The sequence below is a fragment of the Artemia sp. Qi Xiang Cuo genome, chromosome 4 (genome assembly GCF_049724085.1).
Source record: "Artemia sp. Qi Xiang Cuo chromosome 4, ASM4972408v1, whole genome shotgun sequence".
Classification (NCBI taxonomy): domain Eukaryota; kingdom Metazoa; phylum Arthropoda; class Branchiopoda; order Anostraca; family Artemiidae; genus Artemia; species Artemia sp. Qi Xiang Cuo.
In genome coordinates this window covers 44596243-44610117 of record NC_142797.1, presented here as the reverse complement: position 1 = coordinate 44610117, position 13875 = coordinate 44596243, and the positions used below count along the sequence as shown (strand labels likewise).

Here is a 13875-nt window from a genome sequence, read left to right as displayed (position 1 = left end):
TATATATATATATATATATATATATATATATATATATATATATATATATATATATATATATATATATATATATATATATATATATCACTACATACGCTTTTATGGACAAATATATGCAGCCCCTATAGAGGCAACGCTATTGTACCGTGAGTAAACTGTAATATATTTAAAATACAAAAAAATAAAATCTTTTTCTTTCTAAAGATAATTCCGACTTCCTCTAATTAAGTTTAAATCTAGCTTCAAAAAAAAGAATAGTTTTTAATCAGCAAAAAGAGAAATTGCATGTTAGCCTCAGTCAAACAACGGCGCTATTCGGTTTGAATTTCGCTAAGACATTTGGTAATAAAAAAGATGCTAGATACAATTTTTCTCAGGCAGTTTAAATTATAAGAGCAGTGTGAACGTTTAAATCATCGAAAATTTTAAAACAAATCATTGGATAGATAGTTCGCATAATGTAGTGAGTCTGCAAACATAATTACAAAATAGCGGCCCCCTCCACAGGACTTGGGCCAATCGTGAAAAAGCTGGTAAAGCGCAGAAGTTATATTTTTGTGATATAGTGAAAAAACTGTTTTTTTCGTTTCAATTATGGTTTGTCTCTATTGCCATCAACATTATTTTTGAGAGCCAATTTAATCCTTGCACTTGTTGTCGTCATTTGAAGTGAAGCACTGTTGTACACCTAAATGTAAGTCTCAATAAAACTATTGCTTTTCTATTTGTGTTTATTTTATTTTATAGGCCTGTATATAATCGCACAGCTGGTAACTAGTTCGCATGCCTCTATACGTACGTTCCCAGGGATCTGATCTGCAGATAGCTCAAAGAAAAGAGGTTACATTTATATAGTCATATATTTTATTTTCTCTCTAAGATTGAGAGTGGCGTGGTCACCCATTAACCTTGCTCTCCATTTCTGTGGCGAAGGCCTCGATGGTAAAGTCTTTAGCGCTATAAGTGGCGCTATCGGAAAACTTATAAGATGTAAGTTCACAGCTTTAGATCATAATATTACATTTGACGCGGTCAATCTTTATTGCCACAATTAAGGTCAGCCTAATTTTTTTTTATATCGCTACATATGGCACGGTCGGAAATTTGGAGGAAAACACGTGAAATAGTTAGTCCATAAACTTTGTAATTTAAATTTAATCATTGGAGAGATACAGACATATAATAAAAAGTGATTAGGCCTATAATCGCTAAGCTATAATAGGATTCCCTTTAAAATGTCTCATAGGAGATAATAGCCTCTACCAAAATAGGTTAAGTGAAAAAGAAATTATTTTGAGTTAATTCAAAACCAAAAATGTCAGAAGAATTAAGCGGACTATTAATGGCGCAAAAGTTGGTCGCGAAGAATGTCGAAATAGCAAAATCTATCCCACAATACGATGGACAATCAGATATCGACGAATTTAATATCCAATTGGCCCAGTTTGTAGAATTAACAAAAACAGAGCTAGAAACGTTAGTCGGCATGCTTCTATTAAGAATAAAAGGCCAGGTCATAACCTTTCTAAAGCAAATTGAACATACTATAGGTGATGATGCCAGCTTTCCAATAAATACGGTGGACAAACTGTTAACGGCATTTAAAGATAGATTTATCGAAACTAGTTCCACAAATAAATTAAAACACGGAATCGTATGCTTTGACCATTCACAAAACGTAAGAGAATATCTGGATAATATACGGATTTTAGTAGAAGCAAAATACGGAAAATGTTCAGGAGAACTGTATGAACAAGTCATACTAAAATACCTTTTTGCAAGGGCTACCCCTAAAACTATATAGAATGGGATTATCCAAAAATATTCAGACGTTAGATCTTGCAGTTCAGGAGGTAGGGCGATTAATCGAAGTCGATACGATGGTGGCAAATCACAGTAAAACGAAAATAAACAGCCTAGGTGAATCAAACGCAAACCTGAACTTCAAGGGCGATCATGCATCTACTAATTTTTTTTTCAAGGGATAACTCCCCAGTGCCACAAAGAAATAGAACTCAAGAACCCGTAAGGCAGAAAACCGTACGTTTTCAGCCCGTCAAACGATTTAGTTATGAAAATAACCCTACAATAATACGATGCTATATTTGCAATCGACCTGGGCATATCGCGAAAGAGTGCCGTTATGTCCCCAATCACACACAAAGGATCACCATCGGTAAAACGCAAAATTATGGCAGCTATTTGTTCGGCAGAACAAGTTTTAGCGCCAGCGGTACACTAGGCTATAGCTAGGGAAGATTGCGGCAATCAGTACCTTACAACGCGTGCCAACCCAATTTGTACAATCCTCCCCCCAATAGACAAATTAATTACCGATTTGAAAACCCAAAATACTCGCCAAAGCCAATATAATGCGAGAATGGTATATAGAAGTCCCGAAAATTTGCCAATGGGAAATACAAATTTTTCAAACCAACGGCAAATAGTTAATTGGCCGACGGGAAAAGCAAATTTTCCAAGCCGATGGTATTTGCAGTCACCGCAAGCAGCCGGCACTGACGCAAGAAATCCAAACTATCGTAATAATACATAGCGAAGGCAGACAAATGTAAATAAATTAGATATGCCTACGGAATCTCACATGTCTGAATCTCTATTGCAGACACCAACGTACGAAATAAATCCACGCCCCTCAGAAGAATAAATTGGATCCAGAGGGCGCCTAGAATGTTTTATAGGTCCAAACCGATAGTAGTACCGTCTTGTAGTGATAGTAATAATAACTTACCTATATTTAATGATTTTTGTGTGGCAAATATTTACTTTAAGGCTTTAATTGACTCTGGTGCTACCGTGAACATCATAGAATCATGCGTATTTAATATGTTGCCTCCGCATATTAGGCAACAAGGAAATTTTAATATCCAAATTTAACTACCCTGACAGGGCATAAATTGGATGCTAAAGGTTCAATACGCCTAAACGTAAAAAGGGATAATAGAATCTTTCCGACAAATTTTATAATATGCGATAACTTTCCGTATGAAGCCATTATCGGCACAAATCTAATAGAGTACTATTAGACGTGGCAAACGAAAGGCTTGTCTACCCAGCTAAGGTAGGGGAAGGAATTTCTACCTTAAGAAACTGTAACAGAGGTTACGAAGTGAACGCAACAGTAAATAAAATTTCTGGCGGTAAAATGTCACAATCTTTTGAACCTCATGTCTCGCAAGGAGGACATGGCATAATCAGAAATTTGTTCAATTATTCTGAGATACATTGCAGAAATAAAGTAAATTTAAACAATAAGTGTATTGAATCTGCAAAAATAAAAATAGGGGATATGCGACAGTAGAGGTCAAACAAAATTAAGAAAATAGCGGAATTATGGAAGAACATAGTAAAACCCAATGTGACGCCGCAAGACGCCGCAATGACGCAGCATAGCGCCAGTATGAATCTAATAGACAATAAGAGTGAAGAGAGATTGTACGGATTCGCGATATCGTTGTCCGGTTATTATGGAAGAGATGCTCGTATACACTTCGGAGAGGGCTCATTTGATTTTAAATTGAAAGCTCTATTCCACTTTTTAACAGTCAAAAGAGATCGTAGGGTCCCTAGCCCCCCCCCCACTCCTCGCTGCCCTAAATGCATCAGATAAAAATTTTTATATATACATTTTACCATGAATAGTTCAAATTCTGATAACATAAACCTCCCGGGTCGCTATAGACCCCCAGGGCCCGGGGGTAGGCGTTGTAAGTTATGCCCTGGGGGCATATTTGGGTCTTATGGAAGGGATGCTCCCATTAGCTTCAAAGAGGGATCGTTTGATTGGATATTGAAAGTTCTATTTCGCTTTTTAAGAGTCAAAAGAAATTGGAGGGCACCTAGTCCCGCCCCCCTCCACGCCCTTTTTTGTCAAACCCATCCGATAAGAACTTTGAGATAGCTTTTTGTTAAATAGCTCAAAAACCATATAACGAAAAATCAGGGGTCAAAACAGCCTCCCGGGGCCCGTAGGTCTGTGTTGTAATTTATGCCCTGGGGGCATATATGGTTGTTATGGAAGGGATGCTCGTATTAAATTCCTAGAGGGCTCATTCGATTGGAAATTGAAAGTTGTAATTCACTTTGTAAGAGTCAAAAGTGATTGTAGGGCAGCTAGCCTCCCCCACAGTCCATTTATTTTTTTACAGAGGCACTTCATATAGTAACGGTCGTTGTCTAAACTTCGAAGGGGGCTCATTCGATTGGACATCGATAGTTATAGTGGCCTATTTAAGAGTCAAAAGTAATTGGAGGGCAATTAGCCCCCAAGCTCTTTTCCCCAAATACAGCTGATAAAAAATTTGAGGTAGCCATTGTGTTGGGAATAGTTCAAAGATCATACTACAAAAATGCCTTTACGTATGACCATTTCGTTATAAATATTTCAAAGGTCAGGTATGAAAAACTCCTGGGTAGACACAACCTCCCCCCCCCCCAGGGCCAGGGGCCGGCGGGGTAAGTATTGCTCTGTGGGCATATATGGTTCTTTTGGAAGGTATGTTCGTATAAACTTTGGAGGGCGCATATGATTGGAGATTGAAAGATCTCATTCACTTTCTAAGAGTCAAAAGAGATCGGAGGGCAACTAGCCTCCATCTCCACACTTTATTTTCCTCAAACCCATCCGAATAGAATTTTGAGAGAGCCATTTTCTCAAAACAGTTCAAAGGTTAAATAACAAAAACTCCGGTTTCGACATATCCCCCCAGGGCCCGGGGGACAGGCATTTTAAGCTATGTCCTGTTGCCGTATTTGGTCCTTATGAAAGGGATGCTCGTATAAACTTCAGAGAGGGTTCATTTGAAAGGACATCAGGTGTAGCTCATTTTCTCAGAGTAAAGAAAGATCGGAGGGCAACTATCCCTTCCCACCCTCCACACCTTTGGGTGTATCGGATAGATAAACCCATCCGATAAAAATTTGAGTTGACGATTTTGTTAAAAATAGCTCAACCATCAGATATAAAACTCCAGGGTCGACACAACCCCCAGGGACAGGCGTTGTAAGTTCTACTCTGGGGATATATATGGTTCTTATAGAAAGGAAACTCGTATAAACTTCAGAGAAGGCTCATTTGATTGAAAATAGAAAGTTCTAGTTCACTTTTAAAGAGTCAAAAGAGACCGAGGCTTAATTGTCCCCCCCACGCCCTTTTTCCTCTAACCCATCCCATAATAATTTTGAGATAGCAATTTTGTTAAAAATTAGTTCAGACATCATATAATAAAAACCCCGAGGTTGACACAAACCCATTTTTTCACTTTGATACTAGTTTTGATACTTTGATGAATATTTGATTTCTTTTTAAAAGTTTGATTTTGAAATAAGGAATTTTTAAAAAACTTGAATTTTTTTGCAATCAAAAAGGAAAAAAAATTATTGAAAAAAGTATCACAATTATTAAAAAATTAAATAAAAAAAGTGTTCTCTACAGAATTGGAGTAAATTACTGATGGGACAATAATCAATATCGGAAATTAGAATGGTGAGAAACGAGGAATGGAATTGGAACCAAATAAATTTTCTAAACCTTTGAAACGACTGCAATGTGTAATTCAGCTTTTCATAAAAAGAAATGATTCATTATTTTATTCAATTAATTAAAAAAACTTTCGAAAAATAAGTTTTTCGAAGAAAAGTAAAGGTCATTTTAAACTTAAGCTCAGGAGATACAAATACCTGTTTAAATTCAAACTCAAAACCACCGGAAATTACTATTAAAGAATAAATGATACCCAAAACGAACAGAAATTAAATAAACAATCATAGCAAAAACATACAATAAGTAATAATATAAATGAATAAATAGATCTTAAAGCGAGTAATGCTTAGATTTAATATGAAAATCAAGCTTAAAACGAAAAAAAAACCTTTTCCTATTTAAAAATAAATGAAACTTAAAACGAACAGAAATTAAATAAACGATCAATGCGAACAAACATACAATAGACATTAATTTAAATTAATAAACAAATTTTAAAACGAGTGAAACTGAAGTTGAATATGCAAATCAAGCTTGAAACGAACAAAAATCACTACAAACAAGAGTTAGGGTATGACCTAATTCTCTCATTGTAAAAGTCTAAAACCTATTGCGTCATTGGCGCTTTACTGAAAACTATATACGTCATGAACTGTCTTGGAAAGTATAAACAACATCAAATTGAATATTTGATGTATAATGATATTAATTGTTGAAAGATCCATCAGTTCAAGAATTTATTTCACTGTAATTATAGTTTTATTTTCAATTCTGTAATAACTGGAAAAGAAAATATTTGTAATATAATTCTTTTCAGTTAAGCACCAATGACACAGTAGGCTTTTGGTTTTTATTTACAGTTAGGAAAGGAGTAAGTATACAAACACTTGTTTGTAGTGAAACTATATTCGTCTTTAACAACTTTAAAAAGAGCTAATAAATTAAACTGATTATGTGACTTATAACGGTACTAATTGCTGAAAGCTCATCTGTTCAAAATGTTACTATCATTTTAATGTTTATTTTCAATATTAAGTACAAAAGAAAATATTTGTTATAAAATTAGTTTTCAGTAGAGCGCCAATGACGCAGTAGGTTTTAGACTTTTACAATGAGAGAAAGAGGTCATACCCAAACTCTTGTTATTAGTGATTTTTGTTCGTTTCAAGCTTGATTTACAAGCGATAAGTTTAATTTTTGTATGATTGTATCCAGTGGAGCTATACCAAAATATGAGTACGAATCACGGGTTGGAGATAGATGGGAAAACCGAAAAACTGCTTTAATGGCACGGTTTTGGGTAAATTTTAGTTTTTCAGTGAAGGAACGGTTTGTATTTCCCCAAACTGATCCGCAATAAGAAAAGTAAGGAAAAATAAAGGAATAATAGAGGTTAACTAGGATGTCGGAGGAAGAAAATAATTCACACTAGACCCCGGCGCCGCGCCGATGAGGGAATACCAATGGCAGCTGGACCAAAGCAGCGTGATCGCACCGTGACACCTGTAAGAGGTCGGCGGCGCGCCGCCGGTGCGATCAATGCTGACCGCAAACATTAATGTTTTCCTTAGTCTTTCTCAAATCACAACTTAAATTTACAACAGATTCGAGCCTATTCATGAGTTCAAAAATCCACAAGTCGCTGGCTGGAAACTTCTTCGTTATTCATCAAGAGAAGTAGAAATCTGGTAGAAACAAAATGGTTGTGGCGTTTCAGAACCCTTGCATAATACGAGTAGTTGAATTATCTATTAGCTATATTCTTAACAAAAATAATTATCAAAATTAGTAGTTTTTTTCATAGAGCATTACTGCGTTCAAAACTTCGAATACTGTTTCAAAAAATTCGTCAGTTATCTGGGTAAAAACTTTGAATATAACTTTGAACTCAGAAGCTTAATTTTTTCAGTTGAAATGGGCGACTTTTATATTCATGGTTTTTTTTTGCTCTTTTGGATTCCTAAGAAGCCGTCTTGTATTAAAAACTGGTTTTTAATAACAGTTTGAAAAATGCATTTTAAAGTTTTTTTGGCTTCTTTATAAAATATATGTCCTGTAGGCTAAGGCTGAACTGCTGCTTTTTTATTGCTTTTGGCTGCTCTTTTGGATATTATTCATTTTTTCTTTTGGGGATTTATTCCAAATTATAAACTCATAAATACCTAATATCAGTCAAATGATAAACTGCATCTAAAAGGGGTAAATTTAGCAAATTGAAAAATACATGATAAACACTTCACATGAGAACACTTCGATTACAATGAAACAAAAAGATACTTAATGGTTTATTCGGTATGAAGAAAAATTCCAGCTATTTTCTTAGGTAAAAAATGAAAAGCTCATCCATTTTAAATGTAATTAAATGAAATAATATGCAGACTGAAAGTAGTGAGCTAGTATGCACCGCGACAGGGGATTGCGTAATATGTCTTACCACTGCCAGGCCCCTATTGATCCGACGGGTGATTGTGTAATATGTTTTACCACGGTCAGTCACCTATTACTACGAACGATATATAACTTACCAGACAGGTTTCTGAGCCAATGCCTAGTTTCTGGTTCATTCATAGATGTATAAGGAATTATACAAAAATATATGTGCAGTTTCGTGGTTTCATGCCCTACCATGGGTATATATATATATATATATATATATATATATATATATATATATATATATATATATATATATATATATATATATATATATATATATATATATATATATATATATATATATAGAGAGAGAGAGAGAGAGAGAATAGATAGATAGATAGATAGATAGATAGATAGATAGATAGATAGATAGATAGATAGATAGATAGATAGATAGATAGATAGATATAGATATAGATATATATATATATATAGATAAGATAGATAGATAGATAGATAGATAGATAGATAGATAGATAGATATATATATATATATATATATATATATATATATATGTGTATATATATATATATATATATATATATATATATATATATATATATATATATATATATATATATATATATATATATATATATATATATATATATATATATATATATATATATATATATATATATATATATATATATATATATATATATATATATATATATATATATATATATATATATATATATATATATATATATATATATATATATATATATATATATATATATATATATATATATATATATATATATATATATATATATATATATATATATATATATATATATATATATATATATATATATATATATATATATATATATATATATTTCACGACTAGAGGTCTTGTCGGACACATTTTTCAAGGGTCAAGGGAAAGGGGTGCTCCCCATTAATATTCTGAGTAAATAACAGGCGAAAAAAATAATCAAAATTTTTTTCTTTATGTATCCTATTTAAAATATATCTGGCTTAGGCTCCATCTAGGACTCTCATTCTTTTTTCTATGTGTTTTAAGATGATTGAAATTAGACCTATATGGTTATAAATTACCTAGTGAAAAAACTGAAAATACGCGCGTCTATATCAACTCAAGGGGGTAATTATTGAGGAAAAAATGGGAGTTGGGGGAAAGGGTGCTCCCCATTGATATTCTGAATAAATAACAAACGAACTAAATAATAAAAATTGTTTTTTTATATATTTTTTTATGTATCTTATTTATGTATCTTATTTTATGTATCTTATTTTTTATTTATCTTATTATGTATCTTATTAGTATCTTATTTATGTATCTTATGTATCTTATTTATCTTATTTCGTTTAGGCTCCATCTATTGAAATTTTAAGATGATTGAAATTTAGGCTTAAAAAGTTATAGGTTACCAAGTGAAAAAACTGAAATTAATTTTTATTCTAGGACACTGATAATCAGCCCCCGAGCAAAAGCGAGTGAAGTTAGATGATACCCCTATCAACACTGACAGGCACCTAATACAATCGTTGAACTCGATAAGGCCAACTGTAATCGGTTACGCATCCTGTTAAGATGGACTTGGAGTTTTTAAGGGCCCACCTGCAATTTCTAACGTAAGTCCACTTATCAAATAACCCCATATTTTTGTTTAGGTTTATAAAACACTCACAATTTTGCAAATTCCTTTTTAGAGAAGTTAAATATTATTTGACTTTCAAGCCTTGACTATTCTTATAACAAACCTTAATCAGGTAGTGGCTTAACTCTGATACGTAAATTTTTTGTACTTATTTAGTAGGCGGTAAACACGTGACTAGAACTGTTTTGAAATGCTTCACGAAAAATAGGTTATCGCTTCAGTACTGATGCATTGGAAACTCCATAACAATTTTTTTATCGTACTTCCATTTATTTTATTGGCATTAACCAAAATTCACGTTATGTGTGCCTACCAACTAGTAAATAATTATCGGGCTTTTTTCTGTTCAATTATTTTCAGTGAAATTAATATCATAAAAGTGGCGTAATATAAAACTGATTGAGCTCTCTTTGGCTACTTTGTATGATTGAACTGAACAAGTATTTAGCAGATATAATGCTAGGAGAGAAATTAAATTTTGATGGGATAAAAAATTGGCATAGTTTTTGACTTTATAAAATATTGGATGTTTCATATGGAAAATTAACCCAGTTTTTATAGATTAAGATCAGTTAATTACCGCAACCACCATCAGGTCAAGGAGCACTTATTTTCAGTGAACCTGCGGTAAGCATTACACATCCTATGGAGTTTAGAGATGCAGATACTTTAGTTATTGTTGATGATATGGAGTGGGAAAGGGACTTTATAAATGCTTGTTTTGGGGATATGGCCAGCCTAGATGACTTAAGCTGTGATATTAATATTGTGAAGGACCTGGAATGGAAAAATAGGTTTATGAATGAGTATTTGGGTGATAGTAGCACAAGTTTATCTAAACCGGGTTTTCATAAAGAAATTCCATCACAGGACAATAAAGGCTGGCTAGATCAACTATCCCCAAATACCCTGGAAGGCATACTAAGTGATTTGGGTGATTTTACACAACGGGGAACTAATGTAATTGAACAGACTGGGGGTGGTGCTATTGTCGATTCTATGCCACACCCTGCCATTGAGGTTAACGGTAGTAGTAGTAGTGAAACAATACCCCTACCAGCATTTATACTTCCAGATTTTTTCCTTTCTAACTCTGCCTTACACCATACAAATGTCTACTGTGCAGAATTCGGTGACCCCTTTAACTCTTTAATGTCAGGGGATATAATAATAGACCAACTGGCTATTTCTCATTTATATGTTAACAAAATTTGAGCCCTTATTGAACAACAGATGGGAGTGTGGGGAGGGAGAGACAGTTTAAAAGCATCAATAGCACTAAAAAAATTTTTTAAATGAAAATGCGAGCGAGCTCTATTCAAAATACTTACATACAGAGATGTTAGCAATTCGCCCGCATTTATCAAATTATGAGGAGGTTTTTTAGATTAGGTCAGCATCATTGTAATTAAACTTGATAATTATAACGAGGGAGTATTGGTTCGGTTGTTTTATTTATTGAGAGTTTAAGTGTAACATCTGTAAATTTATAAAGGGTTTTATTTTAAGTGGTGGGAGTGAGCATATTGAATTAAAATATCATTGTGATTTAGAGGGTTGCCAGGGAATACAACGAATCTTTTTCGAAGCGAGGCTACAGTGTTTCAAGTAAGAATTTATTACTGCCACCTATAGACCTCTGCGTGATAAAGCATCTAAGAAAAAGTTGGGTGAATTAGCAGTTAATGAGATGAAGGGGTAAAGGTTTCCTAAAGTAGATTGTAATTGTTAAAATGGTCAATTTCCCGTAATATTAAAAGTAATAGATATTTTGAGAGGGCTAATGACCATTTAAATATTGGTGTTACGGTGTTGCAATATGAAACATAATTTGAAGAGGGTCAGCGCTCTGATAAAAATGGGTGTGTTACTTCCAGTGAGGGCTACGTCCATTGAGTCAGTGAAGCATTTCGTTTGGCTTCTTTACACGCCACCCACAGAGCCTGATTCAATATGACATTTTAATCCAATTACAGATATTAGTAGGGTTTTATCTGAGGGTAAAAAACAGAGTGGTGTATGCTATTACTGTCCAACATGCCTCTCATGATCTCGTAGTAATTTAAAGTTAAAACATCACATGAGACACTGTAAACGTGGTGGATACCAGGCTGTGGCAACGGTAAGTGGAAATAGAGCGATCTTACGTTTTAAGAATTTTCAGAACACGCTCCTACAGAGTAATAAGATCGCTTTAGACTACGTAGCGAGACTCACAAGCGTGTACGATGTCAAATCCAAATCCTGTTAAAATACATGAGGCCATAGAGGTATCTTACGCTCACGCGCAACGACATTCCAGTAATACTATGCAAGTTTTGGATGTAGTTGAGTCGTTGGGGGGTGAAGACTGCATGCGGTCGGCATTGACCATTCTAATTAAAACAATGAATGGTGCAATTTCTCGCCTGCGTTACACAAACCATCCTATGCTCCTATCACCAGATGACATATTGGCCATTAAAAATCAAAAAGTATGTTGGGTTTGCACGGGGGAATTTGATGTTGGTGTTGGGACTGGGGTAAAGAGGAAGACGATCGACCATGATCAATTATGGCAGAAAACTACATCGGGAGGGAGTAAATTTAGAGGGGTTTTGCACACATCAATCGTGCAATTTAAACGATAGACAGAAATATTTCGTACCGGTTTTTATACACAATTCCAATTACGGTTTAAAATTTCTTTTACCGGTGTTGGCCCGCATTGCCAAGGGAAGAGTTGTAGATAAGGCATGGGTAGATGGTTCTTTTTCATATAATATCATAGCCAAATCGTCGGAGAACCTACTGCTGCTAGAATTCATGTAGAAAACAGTTGACAAGGGTAACACGTGCCTGAATAAAATCCAATTCTTAGACTCTTTCAGCTTCTTCCCCAAGTGTTTAAGTTAATTGATTCAGGTACCGAAAAGCGACAATTTTGATAGCTTCCCCTTCCTTAAAAAGCGCTTCCCCTATAATGAAAGGTATGATTTATTAATGTGTAAGAGTATATATGCATATGATAACTACAATTCTGCCTCGAGACTAGATAAGGTGTCATTAACACCCATTGAAGCTTTTTACAATTCTCTTACTGAGAGTCAGTGCACCACTAGCGACTATGAATTTACTAAGAGGTTTGGGGCAAAGGGTGGATGTAAAAATGGGTGGGATTACTGTAAACTATCCTTGGCCAGTGATGTATTGACTCTGCTGGACATTGTGTGCAAAAATAGGGATAAAATGTATGGGGAATTTGGGTTGGAAATATGGTATTATTTTTCCACTCCTCATCTGGTGAAGGACTTGATACTTAAAATCAGCAAAGAAGAAATAGGCCTGATCGCCGACGTGGATCAGCCTCTGTTTGTAGAGAGATTGATGAGGGGTTGGTATGTTTGGTACACCGGTTGGTACACCGACGAAAAGTCAGATACGGTTTTTTTGGATACGAATTCCCTTTACCCGTCGGCAATGTCTCACTACTGTTTGCCGTGTGGCAATTAAATACGGCTTAACAATCCATGTGCTTCGAATTTCCTAAATATTGCTACCGTTGAGGAGAATGGGGCACAGGGATGGTTTTTTGAAATTGACGCTGAAATACCTATGGAAATCCATGGTTTAGTAAAAGACTTGGTTTTCCCGTGCATAAATAGGCCGGTGGGTAGATACTCTCTTAGCCCGTACAATTTATCTTTAGTAGAGGATGGGAGTATGCACTGGGTGCCTTCAAAGCAAAAACTTATTACCGACTTCAACCCGAAACAGAATATCGTTGTATATCGAGTGCTATTGAAATGGATGGTGTCCAATAGTTACAATGTCACATCGACTTCTGTTTCGTACGCTTTCGCACATTTTACAGAAGGCTGAGTTTAAAATGAGTTTTTAGATTTCCTTCTCAACTTTCGTTTTCGCTTGTGAAAGTTTACTGACAAAGGTGTCAATAAACGTTTTCATGTAAGGCTTTTGGTCAAATTGGAGGGCTCTATAAATCTTTGTGACTTTGAAACCATTGGACACCATGCATTTCAATAGGACGTGATGTACAATGATATTCTGTTTCGGGTATAGGTCGGAAATAAGTTTTTACTTTGAAGGCAACCAGTGCATACTCCCATCCTCTACTAAAGATAAATTGTAGGGGCTCAGAGAGTCCTAACCAACCGGCCTATTTATGAACGGGAAAATAATGTCTTTTACCGAGTCATGGATTTCCATGGTTATTTCACCGTCGATTTCAAAAAAACCATCTATATACCCCAGTCTCCTCGACGGTAGTAATGTTGGGGAAATTTGAAGCACATGGATTGTTAAGC

At 34.6% G+C, this 13875-nt stretch overlaps 1 protein-coding gene across 1 annotated transcript in view; it reads right to left on the bottom strand.

The window, feature by feature from the left end:
* EMC10 (ER membrane protein complex subunit 10) overlaps positions 1–9492 on the bottom strand; it is a 67683-nt gene extending 58191 nt beyond the window's left edge. The window contains exon 1 of the mRNA XM_089087885.1: positions 9438–9492. Coding sequence (XP_088944011.1) covers positions 9438–9492 — 55 coding nt within the window. The remainder of the gene's footprint in view (positions 1–9437) is intronic.
* Positions 9493–13875: the final 4383 nt, after the last annotated feature.